Source organism: Crinia signifera, chromosome 3 (genome assembly GCF_055691185.1).
Source record: "Crinia signifera chromosome 3, ASM5569118v1, whole genome shotgun sequence".
In the NCBI taxonomy this organism is placed as follows: domain Eukaryota; kingdom Metazoa; phylum Chordata; class Amphibia; order Anura; family Myobatrachidae; genus Crinia; species Crinia signifera.
Window position 1 is genome coordinate 205,218,550 of NC_139219.1, and position 21,299 is coordinate 205,239,848.

At 42.6% G+C, this 21,299-nt stretch overlaps 1 protein-coding gene across 19 annotated transcripts in view; it reads left to right on the forward strand.

Annotated features, from left to right (window-relative positions):
- DST (dystonin) overlaps positions 1-21,299 on the forward strand; it is a 522,642-nt gene that overhangs the window by 460,584 nt on the left and 40,759 nt on the right. For all 19 annotated transcript variants that reach the window (XM_083177288.1, XM_083177291.1, XM_083177290.1 and 16 more), the window contains 10 exons: positions 4,011-4,229; positions 10,107-10,310; positions 13,673-13,904; positions 14,201-14,427; positions 16,806-16,928; positions 17,164-17,265; positions 17,824-17,925; positions 18,075-18,248; positions 19,531-19,686; positions 20,222-20,419. In XM_083177288.1, coding sequence (XP_083033414.1) covers positions 4,011-4,229; positions 10,107-10,310; positions 13,673-13,904; positions 14,201-14,427; positions 16,806-16,928; positions 17,164-17,265; positions 17,824-17,925; positions 18,075-18,248; positions 19,531-19,686; positions 20,222-20,419 — 1,737 coding nt within the window. The remainder of the gene's footprint in view (positions 1-4,010; positions 4,230-10,106; positions 10,311-13,672; positions 13,905-14,200; positions 14,428-16,805; positions 16,929-17,163; positions 17,266-17,823; positions 17,926-18,074; positions 18,249-19,530; positions 19,687-20,221; positions 20,420-21,299) is intronic.

The following is a 21,299-nucleotide window of genomic DNA, read 5'->3' on the forward strand; positions in this document are numbered from 1 at the left end:
CACCCACCCCGAGCAGGCATCGGCCCACCTGCTTTCCAGGGGAACGCCCAGCAGTTTCATGGGGACATCCATAAAACGCTGGGCGTTCCCTTCCCTCCCCTTAGTGTACGAATGCCTGACGAGTGTGATACTCGCAAAAGCCATTCGCACATTGGATCTGCACATGCGTATTGTTGCCCATACGCATGTGCAGACCCAGAACATCAGTCCCCGCAGTGAATTTGTTGTGGACCGAAGACACCTGAATTACCCCTTTTTTTATGATACTTTAGTAATTCATTCAAATTTGTGTTTTACTATCAAGCTGCACAGAATCACGCTTCCTGTGTATTGCGCTGTCTGTTGTTATTTGCTGTTTGTACCCTTTTTTGGCTAGGATGCTTATACCATCCTCTATTACAGCTGGTCTCTCTCTGATTTCCTTGTCTTTGTAAAGTTGGCCATAGTCACTTATAAGTCATGATTCTGGACAGTTTGGCTAGTCTCCTGGTACAAAATCCATCATTTTAGCTTGTTGAATAAAAAATTCATGTCCAAACTGTATTCCAGCTGGATCACAATCAGATGAACTGGAAGGAAAATCTAGTCACAATAATGCACATGGGGCCATGTATAGTGTCATGGCCCCTACAGATTATGTAAAGGGTATGGCCAAATCTGCCACACAGCTTGTGGTTCCAAACAAACCATGGGGGTGATCGAATGATGTTGAAGGCCCACGCACATCTAAGGTTACTCTGAGGTAACCTTAGATCTGCGTGGACATATGTAAGAAAGTGGGCAGGCAGCTGATATCCGGTGATGTCGGCTTCCTGCCCCCGGCACCCACATCAGCGGGCGACTTCCATGAGAACAGCCAGCATTTTCATGGGAACGCCCATGAAACACTGGGCGTTCCCATGGGTACGACTATCTGCTGCCGCCCCCTGCCCGGAATCATGGGTCTGTGCACCCCTGCGAACAGTCTGTTCGCCATGGCCATACGCACCCGACGTATGCACATGCGCAGTAATGCACCTGTGCATACGCCCACCATCGGTCCCTGTGTGAACGCATGGGGATGCGAATGGACCTGAATAAGGTCCCATAAGTGGCTATCTGTAGCAGTTTACATAAGACTTTAGATTCAGTTTGATCATTTCAGAATTATAAAAGGAGCTCCACCAATTTCATTATCCAGCCTTTATCCAGCCTTTACCAGCAAAAATCCTGCATATTGAATTTAACCGATTATTGAGAGCTTGTAGCAGGGACTGAGTAATAAGACCAACCAGCCACAAGATTGCTGGTCGGAATTATTATAATTCAGTGCATGCTTTAAAAAAAAAAGACAGATTATCGGGTAAATGAAAAAAAAAATAACATTTCTAATTTATGGGGTATTCAATCAGGTCCGATTTTTTGCCTAGGTGAAACATCTGAAAGAGCTAATTTAATTCTCCCCTTAAAACACTTTTACACCAAAACTGCCGGGTCACATCCGGGTTTTTGAACCCGGATGCAACCCGGCAGTTGTTCCCTTTTACACCGGGGTCCCCAGGCATTATGCTGGGTGGACGATGCCGGAGAAGTCGGGCCCTAAGCTGGAAACCTGCCAGCCGGGACCCCCGCAACGCCAACCGACATGCTGGGGGCAAGCTCAGCACCCAGGAAAGCTGCTGGGCTGCCTCCAGCCTCCATGCACCCCCAGCCTTTGTCCATGAGGAGAATGGATGCTGCACACAGGCATCCATTCACTTCCTGCATTGTACCGCAGACAGCAGTGGAGGCTGTACGCGGCCCCTGCCAACCTCTGGACTGATCGCAGGACGCTGCGGTCCGGAGGTTGGGGTTCCCCTATTGGTGAAAATGGTTCCCTGAGTCGGATGACTCAGGTTACCCATTTACATGGCCCCTGAATCTGGGGAAGCCCCGTGTCTGACCCTGAACATTTGCTGGGTCGCCAGACTGGAGCGCCAATAACACGGGTCAAGGCTCTGGTGTAAAAGGGGTATTAGTGTCTGACCAACTTCAGTGTCAGCTTTTTATAACTGATCAGCAGCACTGAGAGTCCAGGTGATGGGTGATGTGGTATATCCCACATTATAACATTTCCTAACTTTGGGATTTCCACTTTATAGATGTGGTAATTGAGGTAGAAAGCCATAAAAATCTGAAAAAGGATTGTCTGTGATGTTTCATGTCAGGACTTTGCCAGTGAGTGTAGAAATAAATGTGTTACACATGTTCAGCTGAACAGCTCAACATCTATCACGCAAGGGACCCCATCCTATCTCATCATTCTGTTATGTGTGATGAGCTAAGAAGTGTGGATATTTCCATCGTTGTTGGTTACAGACTTTGCTCTGACTGAAGCAAGCCGTTATCAGTCATATAAAGGAATTTTTTTATCTAATGTAGATCCAAAAGTCCACTGAAAATATCAGTTTTACTAGATTTAGGGTTACTCGCTAATGATCTATTCCCGCAGCCCCTCCACCAGCAGTGGCATCTCTGAGTCACTCCTGTGATTGGTTCCCCATGTGAGTTATAGAAAAACAAGGTACTGAGGGGCAGATTTATTAAGCTCGGTGAAGTGATAAAGGGGGAAATTTACTAAAGTAAATTTGTAAAAAAATAGGTGTATTTGTATCCAGAAATACACTTATTTTTGACATTTACTATTCCAATAATACGGCAATTCGTATTCGTATTGATAGCACATCAATACGAATATGATACCCCTTTCACATCGCACTTTTAAAACGGTAAATTGCCGTTTTTTTCCCTTTTTAAAACGTTTAAGCCTGCACTGTGAATGCACCACAGCCGATTTACCGTTTAAAGTTAACTGGCATTTCGAACCATGTAAAAAGCAGAGTCCTACACGGTTCCTTGCCGTTTTTTGTGCAATGTGAATGTGTACAATGTGTCTGAAACGGTATTTCAGGCAAACAACACAAGCTACAGAGCAAAATGACAGGCAATGTTGACACTCTGGCTTGAAACGTGTTCGTGATAAACCGGTTTCACTGCTATGTTGAATGAGACTTAACCGGTATTTAAAACGGTAATCTGCGGCAATGTTAAGGCTCTGACCCGTTTCAATTACCGTTTTAAAATACCGGTTTTTAAAACGTGTCGGCGATGTGAAAGTGGTATGAATTGCCGTATTTTCGGGATAGTAAATGTCAAAAATAAGTGTATTTCTGGATACAAATATTCTTTAGTAAATTCCCCCTAAGTGTCTGGTTTTTATCACCGGCCAATCAGCTCTTAACTGTGAAGTTACAGGCTTGGTTTGAAAAATGACAGGTAGGAGGCCGGTAATAAAAACAGACAATTTATCACTTCACCGAGCTTAATAAATCTACCCCTGAATACTAAAGCTGGACAGTGGCATGACCTATACCGCTGGTTGTCTTCCTATGCGTCACTATGAGTAACGATGGTGATAGCAGATCTGGGGAAGAATAAATAATTTATTTATAAATAAATAAATAAAACAATTATTCATATTTTTTTTAAAAATTATATATCATGTATTTTGCATAGCGCACAAATGATAGTCGACACTCCTCATACATTATAAAATACATCATCATCAACGTTTCATGGCCCACCGGCCATTTCATCAGGATGTAGTCTGTGAAGAGTGACTCTCTTTGCACTTGCACCTTATCTTCTCAGACTACATCCTGATGAAATGGCCGGTGGGCCATGAAACGTAGATGATGATGTCTTTTATAATGTATTACCATTGCCAATTTTCAACAAAATGTATTCTTTTGAAAATACCTGGTTAGCTTGCTATGGTCATACTTTGTTGCTGAGAGATATGTGTAAGGTTAGTTATGTACAAAAAAAGGCATGAGGTCAGAACTGTTGCAAGCACGTCAATATATACTGTATGCACTATATGTAAGAAACGTATTACTTGGTGAAAATATTATCTGATTTGTACTCAGATACAGTAAATCTAATTTTGTTTTCTCATTTATTATTATTATTATTATTATTGTGTACTGTAGAACAAGCTGAGAAAACTGGTGAAGAGTTACGATGATGTCTGCCACTTGAATGCTGACCGGAACCTCCAGCTGGAACGAGCAGTGTCTTTAGTGAACCAGTTCTGGGAGACATATGAGGAACTTTGGCCATGGCTGACCGAAACAGAACAAATCATCTCTGACCTTCCACCACCAGCTTTGAATTATGACACATTGAGACAACAGCAAGAAGATATCAGAGTAAGAGCTTTTTGTGTGGAGTTTTATACAAAAGAGTACAACATGTTTACATATCTTAGTTAAATATTGTAGACACCTCTGCTGAGTGTGGGTACATTATTTCATGAGTGTGAGGATACAGTTTGTGGGGATTACCGCAGCTCACTACGGCAAACGCTGGCATTTCGGAGGTTGTAGTGCTCATTCCCACCCTTCCCTGCGCTGGGGTCTCCTTTCTGGGAGGTGGGGGCAGGGGGATATGACGGCTGTCACAGGAACCCCCCTATATGGGGGAAGGAAGAGAATCAATACCACAAGCTCTGGAGATGGTAAGCTGCAGGGATCCGGTCTGGCATTCTGTTACGGATTTTACCTAATCCCCAGTTTGTATGACTGTTTTGGATCTTTTCATTAAGCTGACAATAACAGTGCCAATATACATAGTGTGAACACTGCAATGTTCATCAGTGTCTACATGAAGAATGTCAACGTTATGACAAAGTTAACATTCTCACGTCGTCATTATGAATGTTAACATATTCATTATCATACCTCCCAACTTCTTATAAGTGAAATTTGGGACCTTGCAGTGCTCCCGAAAAAGGAGTATGGGCTCACGTCAGGGGTGTGAGGTTACATGAAAGGCCGCAAGCGCGAGCCATACCCATTTCCATCATTGTTCTCCATGGAATAGATGTTTTGCTCACAGTATCTATTCACTGCTGCTCTGCTAAGGGTTCTCGCTAGTGGGAGAGGGCCTCCCAACTCCCTGCCATTACCATTTGAACAGTGCGACCTGCTGGTGGGATGGCGGAACTATACTAGCGAAACTGGGAGTTATGTGATAGTTATGTATCCTACAGGACATAGCATCTACTTTTTACGGTGGCTCTGATCATGCGCAGCATTTGTGTTGCTAACGTAATATCAAATTTGCACAATTTTGTCTTGTTTTATTTAGTATAAGATTCATTTGGGAAAATAAAACATTTATCTGGTTAGTGGTGGATCTCCTAAACAGCTGTCAGTAGACATTAACAGATTATGTAGGATCTATACTCCATTGTTTGAGCTGATTGTCTCTGACAGCCTTTTTAGTGCAGCTTATCTGGTAGTGCAGTATGATTTTATTCATAGATAACCATCTGAAAGTGGCAGAGATGCTTTGTGCTTCTGTCCATTTGTATATCTGGTGCACATCTAAAGAAATAACCTGATCCCTGAAAACACTTAAGCACAAACAACATTGGTCCTGTCTGAAGCCTTTCCTTACACTAAAATCAGTGACACCTTATGAACAGAGGAGTGTACAGTACAGTGTGCGCAGAATAATCATTTACAGTGAGACCATTGAACACTGGGCACATATAATAAAATAGCAATCCAAATTCTCCTACTCTAATGTATAGTAATAACTGTTCTTTATTTTGAATTGAAATATTTCATTTGGTCATTGTGTACTATATAGGTAAGTTATAGCTTTGCAAGTTTATGTGTTTAAATATCCTTAATTAAAACCTGCCATAAGAAAAGTAAAAAACCGAGGCCATTAAGATAGTAACCACTAATTTATTTACTGTGCAATTATGGGAGCATAACACGACTACCCATATATATGCTTTATTTAAGCTGAGTATAGATGTAATACTCATTCCTATGGTTTTTATTTTTTTTTGTTAATTTAAACCTATGGGGAACAAGACATTGAACTAGTTAATACTGGACTGAAAGTGAGTTCCTTTTACAAGCTATTCTTTTCTGTTTTGCATTACACTTTGGAGGTGCACCCACTGGGTGTGCAGGGGTGGGTGCAGCTGCCTTCCATGGTGTGTAGGATCCGTTACCTGCAGTGCTACCAGTGTAGGGGAGGGAGTGGGTCAGATCTGAGCACTGCTGTGCGAATTTGCACGTCTGTCGATTATTGAACTACTGCACATACGCTTGGATTGTCGCATGTATGCTCGAGGCCAACCAGCAACAAAAATCAGTGATTAATCTAATAGCAGTCTCCTCGCAACTTGACTGACAGGGAGCCGGCATTTGTGAGTGGCCCCTGGGAGTGTCCAGAAAAAGGTGTGTCCAGGCCTTTTCAGCAAGGGTCTGTGATGTCAGCGCCGGCTTCGATCAGCCTGTCTCTGCCATGCAGTTGTGGAAGGCTCAGAGTTACGCACACTTGCACAGACTGGGAAAATCATTAGATTATGAGTGAGTCACAAAAGATGTGATCAGTCATTGGCAGATTTGCACAGGGTGGATTTTCACTCTCTCTGGGTGGCGGCTTATCTGATCACCGTCCACTGCAACATATCACATCAAACAGTGCAAAGCTCTCTGCACCTCCCTCAGGTGAAATTAATGAAATATGCCCTGGCCTCATCCCCCAGCCAGGAATATGATCTAAAACAACCTGTAAAAAAATAAGTAAAGGTCACTACTGTGTGCAAAGGGCCAAATGTAATAGGGTGAGAGTTTCAGAAAGTGAGAGATTTTGGGAGAGTTTTCCAATTTTTTTTTAAAGCAGCAATCAATTACACAGCAAAACCAGGTTGATTTTGCTGTGTAATTGATTGCTGCTTTAAAAAAAAATTGGAAAACTCTCCCAAAATCTCTCACTTTCTGAAACTCTCACCCTATTACATTTGGCCCTTTGCACACAGTAGTGACCTTTACTTATTTTTTTACAGGTTGTTTTAGATCATATTCCTGGCTGGGGGATGAGGCCAGGGCATATTTCATTAATTTCACCTGAGGGAGGTGCAGAGAGCTTTGCACTGTTTGATGTGATATGTTGCAGTGGACGCAGGGGCGGATTTAGGGAGGAGGGCGCCCCTAGGCACAACAATAATGTTTACTAAGTAGGACAGTTTATAGGGGCAGTATCTGCATGTCCTATCCATTTACACCCTATTTAAGATGGAATATAGTACAGTACAGTGGATATTTTGCAGTTATTGGTACGATTTGGGCTGACAGTACTATCACAGGCATCCAAGTGCCGCCCCCAAACATGTGCCGCCCCTAGGCCGGTGCCTCACGTGCCTAATGGGAAATTCGGCTCTGAGTGGACGGTGATCAGATAAGCCGCCACCCAGAGAGAGTGAAAATCCACCCTGTGCAAATCTGCCAATGACTGATCACATCTTTTGTGACTCACTCATAATCTAATGATTTTCCCAGTCTGTGCAAGTGTGCGTAACTCTGAGCCTTCCACAACTGCATGGCAGAGACAGGCTGATCGAAGCCGGCGCTGACATCACAGACCCTTGCTGAAAAGGCCTGGACACACCTTTTTCTGGACACTCCCAGGGGCCACTCACAAATGCCAGCTCCCTATCAGTCAAGTTGCGAGTAGACTGCTATTAGATTAATCACTGATACTACACTACATTTGGCCCAAAGAGTGCTGTGTGCCATTGCTGCGGCATTTTAACAACAGCAACAGCACCTGAATTCGCACAACTTCCACAAAAGTGTTCGGAGCCCTCTGGGGCAGCAAGCACCTTTATGCAAATCTCAGCTGACGTAAAGTGTGTCTATTGCCGTGACATCATGACCTCTTAGTATTCATTTGCAATTTCATGTTTGCCATCTATACATTTAATGGTGCTGCAAATAGGATCAATAAACTAATTAATCAATCTAATCAAGGAATGTACCAACATTGTGTCACATGTACACATTTATTAAGCCTGTAAAACAATTATAAATGTATTTTCACACAAAGCATATAAATAAAGACGCCTAACAATGTAGCTGTTTTGCAAAACACTTGAATTGCCCTATTCCAAGTTCCACAGTAATTTAGCTGTTTTCTCAATATGTCAAATAAGATATTAAAAGAAGTGTTGCCAAGATTACAAACACTGCATTCTCTGAAGTGTATAGCTGGAGATTAATGTTTTCAACAGCCTCTTAATTGCATGTTCTATCCACAGTTGGCCCATGTACTGTAGTAAAATAGATAAGGTTTTTTTTTCCTAACATCATATCCAGCTCTATACCAAACATTGGGGTTTATTCTAGTTCATTCTTTCTGACAAAATCCTTCTTAGATGGACAAAACCATGTGCACTGCAGGGGGGCAGATGTAACATGTGCAGAGAGAATTAGATTTGGGTGAGTTATTTTGTTTCTGTGCAGGGAAAATACTGACTGCATGATTTTACACTTCAATATAGATCTCACTTTGAAGAAAAACCCCACCCAAATCTAATTCTCTCTGCACAAGTTACATCTGCCCCACCCGCAGTGCACATGGTTTTGTCCATCTAAGAAGGATTTTGTCAGAAAGAATGGACTAGAATAACCCCCAGTGTAATCTTAATGCTTGCAAGAGTTTTCTACATGTTAGTTATGCTTTTTCTTACAATATGCTTTATATATAAAGCAGTTAAATGTGGAGTGCAAAGCATTTATATATACAAATTGAAATGTACATTACAAAGGTGGAGTTGGTGAGATGTCTGTTGAGTTGATTCTTTAAAACACAGATTAGCAATTTCTTTAGATGTGAAGTTATAGGTAATATACTGTATCTAGGGAAAGCTGCGTGTTTGTATAAACAGGAAATTTAGTTTTGTGTCTTTTAGTAACATTCAGATTAGTAATATGACAAAATGATTTAATGGAGCACATTAACACCAAAATATTCATTATAAAACCAATAAGCAAAGCACAGGTAACGTCCCAGCAGCTGTTGAACATCTGGTTAAGCTGCTGTGAGTATTGTATCTGTGTTTTAAAAAGATTTCTGATAAGATCCATACACACTAGGTGATTTTGAGCTCAAAATAGCTCACTGTTCCCGTTTTGAGCTACTTGGAGCTCAAAATCTCCTAGTTTGTATGGGCAGGGTATGAACGGTGATACGTGCTCCTGAATTATTGCTGGCCGCCACTATCCTCCGGCTGGTATTAAAAGCTGAATAAACCACTTTCCATGGTCTCATACAAAGAAAGTGTGTTTACCCACTGTGAAAATGGCTGGACCGGGTGAATATTGCTCAGTTTTATCGGCCAGTGATTTTCATTACACCTTTAAAATAAAATGTATATCCTGTCAGATTTGCACGAGAATAACAAAGCTATTGGGGCTAGCTATTGATTCCGTCACCATATTATTAAATTACAAATTTGGTACTGCCTAATGCTATGTTACAGACAACATAGCTTTCTAAGCTTGTCATGTGCATAGCTTAATACCGGGCTCATAGGTAGTATCATAACTACCAGAGCTGGTACCCTTCCCAAGATGCTTCTAGAAACTTGATGGCTAACCTTAACACTCCAGCTGTTGTTGAACTACACATACCAGCATGCTCTGCTTCAGTTTTGCTATTTGGTCATGCTAAATCTGATGGAGAGCATGCTGGGATGCGTAGTTCAACAACATCTGGAGTGTCAAGGTTAGCCATCAAGGTTCTAGAACAATTACCTCACATTGTATATCACTATCATGCCTCCACAAACCCTTTAACCTTTTTAATAGTTAGATACAGTTGGTTATTTGCATCAATCTAAACATTAAAGTGCAACAGAACTTTCTGCGCTGTATAAGAGACTGTTAATAAATAAAAAGTGTACTTTTGGATAACTTGACATGTTTTGAGATTAATTGTTGTCCTGTACTATTCATGAGTTCCTTTTGTTAATTCACCGGGTCAGTGGCACTAGTTGTACTCAGTACATAAATATTTAAAGCAAGCTTTTCCTTACCCACATGACTTAAACTAACACTATAAATTTCATGACATATGTCTAGATATTCTGCCTACATCATTACTTTCATACTTCTCAGAGGAGAACTTTGTTTAGAGTACTTCGCCAGCTGGATGCATTAAGAGACATGTTGAGGAGTCTGAGCCTATAACATTACTAACCAGTTTGTATTTTGTCATAGCAACTCCGTGAGCTGATTGCCGAACACAAACCTCATATAGATAAAATGAACAAAACCGGGCCCCAGCTGCTGGATCTCAGTCCTGAAGAAGGGTTCTTTATCCAGGAGAAGTATATATCAGCAGATTCTCTGTACACTGACATCAAAGAGGTTGTAAAGAAACGGGCAATCGCCTTGGATGAAGCTATTTCTCAGTCATCACAGGTACTGATTAAAGTCTCCTCTCATTTCTACCATGGCATTATCAATAAAAAAAACATACAAGCACAGCTGTGTCATTGTGTAAGGTCATACAATCAGCATTTAAACAAAATGTTACCACACTGCATAAAATGCTAGTGACAGCAGTGGTCTGTATGGTGACACTATAGTGTTATTATTATCCTATACACAATGGATTCTAGGGCTATAGGTATTTGAGGGCTTGTTTGACCTGTTGCACAGGAGGGGAGATAGATAATGAGTAGGTTTGAAAAACGGCCCCCTCTAGTACAGAATATTGGTTTAGATAGATCTAGGGGTGTGCTACCACCGACAACTTGATTAAGACTTTAATTGGAGGAAAGAAAACGTATTGTCTTATGGTGGTGCACCATTTATAGAGAATGGAGTCATCAAATATACCTTTTATTATTTTTATTTAAAATGAAGAACACGAAATATGACATACAACATATAACATATACACAAGTGAAAACAGTGTGTTTTTTTAAAAAGCACGTGCGGGTTCCAGAAGCAATTCCCTCTATTTTATTTATTTTATCTGTGACACTTTATGTTTTCTCCTTCAGGTTTTTACAAAAATAATCGAGGAATAATATGTGTCAATTTAGAATAAGTTTTTGTGTTTATATGCAGTTGTAAATTTCTAAACAGCCTAATTGACAGCTACCTAGCTGCGGTAATTGGCACTTAAATGGTTACAATAGACTAATGGCTCAATTGACAGTATATCTGGCGTTGAAGCTTATTGTATTGCTTATATTTTAGATAAATTGTGCTACATTGAGGTCTCAGTAACGGGGTGTTGTCACTGTTGAGTTCCGTCTGGAGTCACTACCTATGGTGAGTGCTGCAGAGCGGATTTGGTGATTGAAAAACCACCTCTCAGTATATTGGTACTGCTGATATATTGATTACAGTGTGAGTATGGACAACACCACACACGTAGTGCTCTTGGTTAAGCTGATCGGTCTGATGTCCCTCTCTGCGCCGTATCGGTATGTTAGCGGTCGCAGGGGGATACTGGGGCAGACACAGCTTAAGGTGCCCTCTATTGTGGGCATGCGTTTCCCCCCAGGGAGGGTAGCGTGACAGAAATGAGGCTGGCAGAGGTGGTCAGTAAACCCCCGTGCTGTCGACCTAGGACGCTGGTCGTTGACAGCTAGCGGGGAGACTGTCTCTGCTCCGTCTGAGTGTAGCTATCGGCGTACACTCCCTGTCCTGGGGACAAGTGCCGCAAAGAGGGTGCCTTACGTCTGACAGTCCAGCCCTGTGCCACTACCAGCTCGTGCTGCTGCTGGGGTGGTCTTAGGGTGACTGTAGGCGAGCGGCTGCTAGTACATTAGAGTCCTGAAAAGGACTGATAAATACATTCACATAAACACAAAAAAAGAGGGGTGAGGTATTGCTGGAGGAACGTGCGCACGGTTGGGTCGGCCGACCCAGCCGTGCGCACGTTCCTCCAGCAATACCTCACCCCTCTTTTTTTGTGTTTATGTGAATGTATTTATCAGTCCTTTTCAGGACTCTAATGTACTAGCAGCCGCTCGCCTACAGTCACCCTAAGACCACCCCAGCAGCAGCACGAGCTGGTAGTGGCACAGGGCTGGACTGTCAGACGTAAGGCACCCTCTTTGCGGCACTTGTCCCTAGGACAGGGAGTGTACGCCGATAGCTACACTCAGACGGAGCAGAGACAGTCTCCCCGCTAGCTGTCAACGACCAGCGTCCTAGGTCGACAGCACGGGGGTTTACTGACCACCTCTGCCAGCCTCATTTCTGTCACGCTACCCTCCCTGGGGGGAAACGCATGCCCACAATAGAGGGCACCTTAAGCTGTGTCTGCCCCAGTATCCCCCTGCGACCGCTAACATACCGATACGGCGCAGAGAGGGACATCAGACCGATCAGCTTAACCAAGAACACTACGTGTGTGGTGTTGTCCATACTCACACTGTAATCAATATATCAGCAGTACCAATATACTGAGAGGTGGTTTTTCACCCACCAAATCCGCTCTGCAGCACTCACCATAGGTAGTGACTCCAGACGGAACTCAACAGTGACAACACCCCGTTACTGAGACCTCAATGTAGCACAATTGTATCTAAAATATAAGCAATACAATAAGCTTCAACGCCAGATATTCTGTCAATTGAGCCATTAGTCTATTGTAACCATTTAAGTGCCAATTACCGCAGCTAGGTAGCTGTCAATTAGGCTGTTTAGAAATTTACAACTGCATATAAACACAAAAACCTATTCTAAATTGACACATATTATTCCTCGATTATTTTTGTAAAAACCTGAAGGAGAAAACATAAAGTGTCACAGATAAAATAAATAAAATAGAGGGAATTGCTTCTGGAACCCGCACGTGCTTTTTAAAAAAACACACTGTTTTCACTTGTGTATATGTTATATGTTGTATGTCATATTTCGTGTTCTTCATTTTAAATAAAAATAATAAAAGGTATATTTTATGACTCCATTCTCTATAAATGGTGCACCACAATAAGACAATACGTTTTCTTTCCTCCAATTAAAGATTCTAGGGCTATGCCTAGTTACATGAGGATCAATAGTTGCTTGCATCTCAATGAACAATTCCTCCAATCCTGCTACTTCCAAACATCTGTCTCTCCCCCTCTATGGGGCTCTCCCAATGGCACTCTCTCCCTCTTATAATAACCCTTTGAGTGCCAAGGGAATTTGTCAAAATACTGTAGGTGTGAAAATTGGCAACCAAACCTTGTATTCAACCCTTTCAGTGCCAACATTGCTGTGAGAGATCTCAGAATAGCAGAAATTTTGAGGATCGCTCACAGCAACGTTGGCGCTTAAAGGGTTAATGGCCACTCTCTCCTTAAAGTAATGTTTATCATTTACACAACTCTCTCATCATCGCCTACTCTCCTCCAACATTAACCTTCCCAACACTCTTACTAGCCGGAATATAGATGGATTCAGGTTCCAGGTAATCATCTTCTCCACTTACACCTTGCTCTCTGAAGACAGCTGTATACTGCATTATCATTTAGATACAGATGTGTGCACGTACATTTTGCCTCCTTTCATATTTAACTGCCTTTCTAATTGCTCTACGCCATGGCAAGACTTAATAGTGTCTTCAAACTACACATACCAGCAGGCCTTGCAATAGTTTTACCATTCCCTTATAGCAAAACTGTGGCAAGGCATGATGGGCATTGCAGTTTCACAACAGCTGGAGGGCCAGAGTTTGAACATGCCTGCTTTAACCATTATAAAAATGCCATTTACCATTTGTACTAGTGTTAATATATAATGCTTAAGCATTGCTCTGAATTTCTGTTTTTTTCTAGTTCCACGATAAGATTGACCCAACTCTTGAAAACCTGCAACGAATAGCTGAGCGCCTGAGGCAGCCGCCGTCAATCTCCGCAGAGTGCGAGAAGATCAGAGAACAGATTAGCGAGAATAAAAATGTTTCTGTGGAGCTTGAAAAGCTTCAGCCTGTCTATGAGATGCTGAAGATGCGCGGAGAGGAAATGATCGCCCGCTCAGAAGGTGCTGATAAGGACATCTCAGCCAAAGGTAATTCATTGGGCAAGACAGGAACCATTCTTTTCAGTTTCAACAGATGGTAAATAGTATGGTCTTCTTATCATATGCAGTCAGTTTTGTCGTTCATAAGTCTCCTTGAGATATTGTTGTGAAATGTGTTTTTGGCAAGATAAAGCTCGGGCTATCCTCTTACTTTGGTGGCTTTTATTCATGAGTTTTTAAGGCGTAATTGCTTTTTTAAAATATGATATATAAACGAGTCTGAATTATTAGAAGTGAGTGTGATTGCAGGCGGAGTTGTTTATACAGTGTCTTTTGTGTTCCAGCTGTTCAAGATAAGCTTGACCAAATGGTCTTTATCTGGGAGGACATCCAGGCTTTGACAGAAGAAAGGGAGGCCCAGTTGCTGGATGTGATGGAACTGGCCGATAAGTTCTGGTGTGATCATATTGCCTTAATAGCCACCATTAAAGATACGCAGGATTTTATCAGGGAACTTGAAGAACCTGGAGTTGATCCCTCGGTTGTAAAACAGCAGCAGGAGGCAGCAGAGGTGAGATGACTGAGGAAGACATACTAAGTTGTAAGAGTAGTGAATGCTGCCTTGGAACTGGCAGGCAAATACTAGCCATGTCTCCATACAGTATGTCTGGCTTGAATGAGCCTCCAGGTTCCGTGCAACTCTGCATGGGAACTGAGTGGCTTATTTTTTGCCACAAGCGTGATCTAAAATTTAGTCACAATGCAATGTGTCTAGGACGCATAAGGAGACTGTGCTGATTAATTTGATGTGTAACACTTTCATATTGTGTGTAACTATGTCCGTATGTGGCCCATAACAGAACTTGACTCCCCCCAGCCGCCACCACCATCACCGCCTACGCTGGCTCTCCCTCCAGCCGTGGCTCCAGCCATGGCCTCTGGCACGCTGTCCCTTCAAGCCCCTCAGCTGGACAGCCTCTGGATCCATCCAAGCTGACTCCTGTGGTGTGCTGAAGGGGAGATGACCTGTTGAGCCCCTCCACTGCTGCCCTGTGACCCTATGAGTAGCAACGTCAAGATGGCACCGCTGATGGCTGCCTTGGATCTGTGCCGCTAGCCGAAATATGTATCCCGTGTCACCCCTGTTGTGTTCTATATCTGTACTGTTTTTACTTGCTACCTATCTGGCTGTTGCAATCATCAAGTGGCGCCACTGAATGGCTGCCTGGGTGCTGTACAGCTCAGTAAATATATGTTACCCATGTCCGTGCCCCCTCATCAGGATACATCTAGTGCATATCTGTAAGTGTCCTATATCCGTACTGTTTTACTGTGTACCTACAGATGTAGCCTGCTCGTGTATCCCTATGTGTACTGTACCTCGGAAGCTTTGGTGTAGGCTTCAGGTGGTCGAGAGGCGATGGGTGCAGGTGTGCAGCAGAATCATGCCGCTGAGTGAATGGGGCGCGTGTGTATCCCATTCCGACGGATGGTGGGAACTGACGGACCTGGCATATGGCGATAGCATCACCAGGAGCTGCTCTAAGGAGACAGCTTCATCTGTATCTGGCTGTGGCATTCACCAAGTGGCGCCACTGAATGACTGCCTGGGTGCTGTACAGCTCAGTAAATATGTCCTCCATGTCAGTGTCCCTCATCAGTATACGTCTAATGTATATCTGTACAGTATGTGTCATATATATCTGTACTGTCACTGTTTTTCTTGTACCCACCCTGGCTGTTGCACAGCAATCCAAATCGAATTCCTAGTATACGCAAGTATTTCTGTCCAAAAAAAGAATAAAAAAGGATGCCCCATTCATCCTGGCAAACAAAGCAGGGCTGTTTGGCATGATTGCAGCAAAGACCTTTGAGGATACATCTTTATTATTGGAACACCTGTTTCATCCCTCTTTGGATATTGATATTGTTGAACAAACGGATTATTCTGGATAGACCTTTCCATGCTTCACACGGCTATAAATGATTTTGGTCACCGGCTAGGCTTCATTCTAAATTCATCTCTGAATTAAAAATTGACTTGTAGATACATTTTCCAAAAGATTTTATACCAATCTATCATGCAAAATTATACATTATATTGAAGTAACAGCTCAGCCAATGTTTCTTCTAAAACTGCTGCAGTTTTTAATTTCTGCAGATGTAAAGGGTAAAAGACACTCATTTTTTAAAATGCTTATTTCAGACCTAGAACAGCCATTGTTTTGTTCAACAAGAAAAACTTCATACAACATGTCTTGTTTATAGAGACTTGCTACAGTACCGCACAGTTTTTCTCAAAGCTTATTTATTGTCTGTTTTGACTATTGTGTAAACCAAAAGTCATTCGGTCTGAATATAATATAATATTTTTAGAGTATTTTGTGTACACTACGGGGGCGATTCAGACACACTCAGTATGGGCAGGATTCGCTCCCCCGGCTGATGTTTGGGGTTTGCACATGTGTGAATATGCGGATGTGCAAACCCTGGAGCGATAGCCTTCTGTGAGCTTCACAGTTGCTGGGGTGGGAAGGAGGCTGGCATGGGACAAATGCAGGGGAAAGTCAAATATTTTATGGCTACGCCCAAAGAAACACTGCGAACGCAGGCATGCTTATGCCTGCTTGGGACAGGCGGCTGACATCACATGATGTCAGTGTCCGCCCGAGTCCAGGCTGACTTTTCTTTATGAACAGTGGAAAAATCATTTGATGGTGAGTGACATTGAATGATTTCTCCTCTTGTGGCCGCATGCCAGCGGATGGGTAAGCAATGGCATCCGCTCGTATGCTAGTGAGGGAATTCAGGTGGGGAGGTGGACATTCGCTGGGGTGGCGGTTACCTGCTCACCAGGCAGCGAATATAAGCAGCCTAGCAAGCAGGTCTGAATCAGGCCCTACATTTAAGTATTTTGCTAACCAGAGACCATGTTTATTTCATTTTTAGGTTATTAAAGAAGAAATAGATGTCCTGCAGGAAGAGCTGGACCTTGTCATCGCTCTCGGGTCAGACCTGACATCTGCGTGTGGTGAACCAGACAAACCTGTTGTGAATAAAAATATAGATGAGGTAAGTAATGATTTATACATTGCAGGGTAGTATGTACACCAGTTATACTGTGTCAGAAGGCGACACTAATCCCTCCCCATTAATGGAGTTACCAGGTCTATAATACAGGGAATGGGTGAGGTCATTGGCAGCTTGTACGTTTTGCCACAGCAAGTTCATGGGGCACCCACCCAGACACCATTTTCCTAGGTATAACCACTATGTATAATAACAGTAATCACTGCTTTATCTTTAGCTAAACTCAGCATGGGACACACTAAACAAAACCTGGAAGGAGCGAGTTAAGAAGCTGGATGAAGCCATGCAGGCTGCCGTACAGTATCAGGATGGGCTGCAGGTACAGTTTGTGTGTAGAAGATAAAGGGGGAAATTTACTAAAGGAAATTTGTAAAAAATAGGTGTATTTGTATCCAGAAATACACTTATTTTTGACATTTACTACACCGAAAATACGGAAATTCATATTCGTATTGATAGCACATCACTACAAATACGAATTGCCGTATTTTCGGGATAGTAAATGTCAAAAAATGAGTGTATTTCTGGATACAAATACACCTATTTTTTTACAAATTTTCTTTAGTAAATTTCCCCCAATATGTCTGCTGCTTCTGCTGGTCCTACATTAAGCATACTCAGTTATATGTGTTCTTTCTTATATGTGTTGTTTCTTGGTAGAGGTGGATAGATTATCTGATCTTTCATGTTTAATATATGTTAGTGACTACATTAACATGCATGATGTAATTGTTGTGTTATTTCGATAAGGTTCCAAAGCTATTAATCGAACATGACCAACCTAGCAAATTGTCTCCATTTATCGGTGTGCATTTTGTGCATCTCTTGTTGCCTGCATTGTGCCAGTAAATGAGAACGTCATGTCCCTTTCTCTTAGGCGCTATTTGACTGGGTGGATTTTGCCACAGGCAGGATAGAGTCCATGTCACCAATAGGAACGGATTTAGAAACAGTAAAGCAACAAATTACAGAGCTTAAGGTACAGTAAAGCAATCTCTCTGTATGGTTATGTCATAGCATTATGCATGGTTTGGGCAGCACCAAATACTGTGGATCCCACTTTTGACGATCTATTGTTGAAGGTTTCAGCTATGCGTCTTGTCCTACAAACTTCATTTCTCACTGCAGCAATTCAAGACAGAGGCTTATTATCAGCAAATAGAGCTGGAGAGGCTGAACCACCAGAAGGAGTTGTTGCAGAAGAAGGTGACAGATGAGAATGATAAGCTAGCTGTTGAAGACTCCTTCAAAGAACTCAAATATTTATGGCAAGCTGTGGAGGATAAAATTATCAACAGACAGGTAAACTGGAAATAGTGTTCTCTGATTGATAATGTGAACAGCAGATAAGATCGGCACAAATGATATCTAGTAACAATATGATTTGTAAAAGATTTATTTTTGTCACTGTGAATAAACTTTGTCTGAAAGTAATGTACGTATCCTGCATGCCAAGCATATTTCATGCCCAGCGCACACAGCTAGCTACTTTCTTACTGAATGCTGTCTTTCTTTACTACAGTATATATAGGATGAAATTTAATAGAATGAGAGATTTAGAAACTGGGAGATTTGGGAAGAAATCTGCAGTTTTTTTTAAAGCACCAATCATTTACACTTCAAAATCAAACTGGTTTTGCAGGGTAAATGATTGCTGCTTTAAAAAACCTGGGGATTTCTTACCAAATCTCTCACTTTCTGAATCTCTCATTCTTTTAGATTTCCCCCATAGAATTTATATCCGCCAAGAGACTTACAGCTCAGCCCAATTACCTGCACTGTTGTTGCTGTGGCACTTTACAGAGGCCTGAACTTGCATAAAACTGCCAAATTGTGTAAACTCAGGCGGATAGTGGGCCCTGAGGGCCTTTGCCAGCATTTCAGTGACCTGCAACTCGCGCCCATTGTGGATAATTGGATTGACCCTCTAGAACAGGCATGTCCAAACTATGGCCCTCCAGCTGTTGTGAAACTACAAGTCCCATCATGCCTTGCCACAGATTTACTATTAGGAAATGCTAAAAACAATGGCAAGCCATGCTGGGATGTGTAGTTTCACAACAGCTGGAGGCCCATGGTTTGGACATGCCTGCTCTAGAATGTATGGAAATAAGATGTAAATACAATCATGCGGTACACAGCAGCTAAATGCCTAGAGCAAAACATTTGGACCAATCATCTGTAAAACCCCACATTACTGTGCACATCACAAGTCTAAAACATCTGTATGCAGCATTCCGTGATTATATTAGATCAAGGAGGATCCACACTCCACTGCAAATTTGTTACAAACATTGCTGCTCTGCAGATGAAACAAGTATCCTTCCTGTGCTGACAATGGAAAGAAATCGGCAGTGTTTTCCGTAACATATTGGCTTTTTTTTCTAAATTCCAGAAACTGGATCATTGGGTACTTGCAGGCAGGGAACCCATACACGTACACACTGAGGAGATTATGATGTGTTCAATAATTGTTCAATTTAAAGGCAGCCAAAACATCAGAATTTATGTTGTACACAATAAAATGATTTAACTGCCTTCGATGTGTTATTGTAATTATGTGTATATATCTTTTTTATATCAGCACAAATTGGAAGGTGCCTTGCTAGCCTTGGGGCCATTCCAACATGCACTGGATGAGTTACTGACGTGGATGACACACACAGAGGGACTGCTAAATGAACAGAAATCCATTGGAGTAGATCCAAAAACGATTGAGATTGATCTTGCTAAACACCATGTGAGCTGCTATATTTTTGTTTCCATCTTTTATAATGTATCCCTTAAAATAGGACTAAGGGCCTTATATAGAGATGACACAGCAGCACAGCCACTGCATCTTAGTACACAGTGGTTATAATATGCTAATGCCTCAGGGGGCATCTTGTGTCAATAGACACCTCCTGCCTCTTTCTGTGATCCACTGCTGCATCCAAAGTCACAGAATCGGATCAATGTGCAATGTCCATCGGTCATCTGAGTAACCTTCAGGTGTTTTCCCACAGCCAGGGCCAGTGACGCTGTATCCACTGACGCAGTCACTGGCCTTCTCGCGCTCAAAAAGCTGCAGTGCTGCTGTGACATAAAGAGCACTGCAACCGGCATTGCATGCGGAGATCTGCACATGAACAGTACAGATCTGTAAACATCGGAGATGTACGGAAACCATCGGGTTTGCATACATTTCTGAATCTGGCCCTAAGTGAATAGATACTTTTCTGTCAATTAATTGGATTTATGTACTGAAACAACCACTTTGATGTGTCTTAACGAAGGTTCTACAAAATGATGTCTTGGCTCACAAGTCCAGTGTAGAAACAGTACAGAAGGCAGGGAATGACCTGATCGAGTCCAGCGAAGGAGAGGAAGCCAGCAGTCTGCACAGCAGGTTGGAAGCTCTGAGCCAACGTTGGAACAGTGTCCTGGATAAAACAGAGCAGAGGAGGAAGCAGCTGGACAGTGCACTTTTCCAGGTGAAATACTGAAAATAGCCTGGTCCTTCTTAATACACATACAGTAGATCTCTGAATGGCAAATAATCTTGTGAATAGAAATCCTTGTCAATTTCTATGCACTTATATTTACCCCATCTTTTTTTCCTTGTAGCATCTTTCATAAATACTTTGATTTTTTCAGGATATGGAAATACTTAGTGATTAATTGACCTAATCGTTGTATTACACATTATTATTCTCAATAGCATTTATGTGCCATGTGTTTTACTCATACATTTTGGTCCTATAGGGGCAGATGTATTAAGCCTGGTGAAGTGATAAAGTGGAGATAATGTGGAATGTAATAACGCACCAGCCAGTCTGACGTGTTTGAAAAAGAAAAAAGGTGCTTGAGTATTATAGCGGCGCCCCCGATGTGCATCGCGCGATGTTTTCATCGCATGTCATGCATCGCACGCGATTTTTGCCCCCTATGCGATGAAAGATCGTATAAGCACCATAAAGGGTGCTTTTAAGCACCCTAATGGGTGCTTACAATGTGAAATGCACCCCCGCGCCACTCCCCCCCCACTATAAACGTGAACCCGAAGCGTGGTGAGCGCAGTGAGCCCGCGAGGGGCGGCGGTACGCGTCCTCCGACCTTTTCATACCCCCACTATCCACGTCGGCGTGGAGTTGAGAATAGAAAGTGTGGCGAGCGCAGCCAGCCACCGAGCCCGAAGCGTGGCGAGCGGACGCGGATACCTTCACAGGTATCGGAGTCCCCTCGCGGGCTTCACAGGTATCCGCCTCCCCTCGCGGGGCTCGCTGTGCTCGCCACGCTTCGGGCTCGGTGGCTCGCTGCGCTCGCCACACTTTTTATTCTTAACTCCACGTGGATAGTGGGGGTATGAAAAGG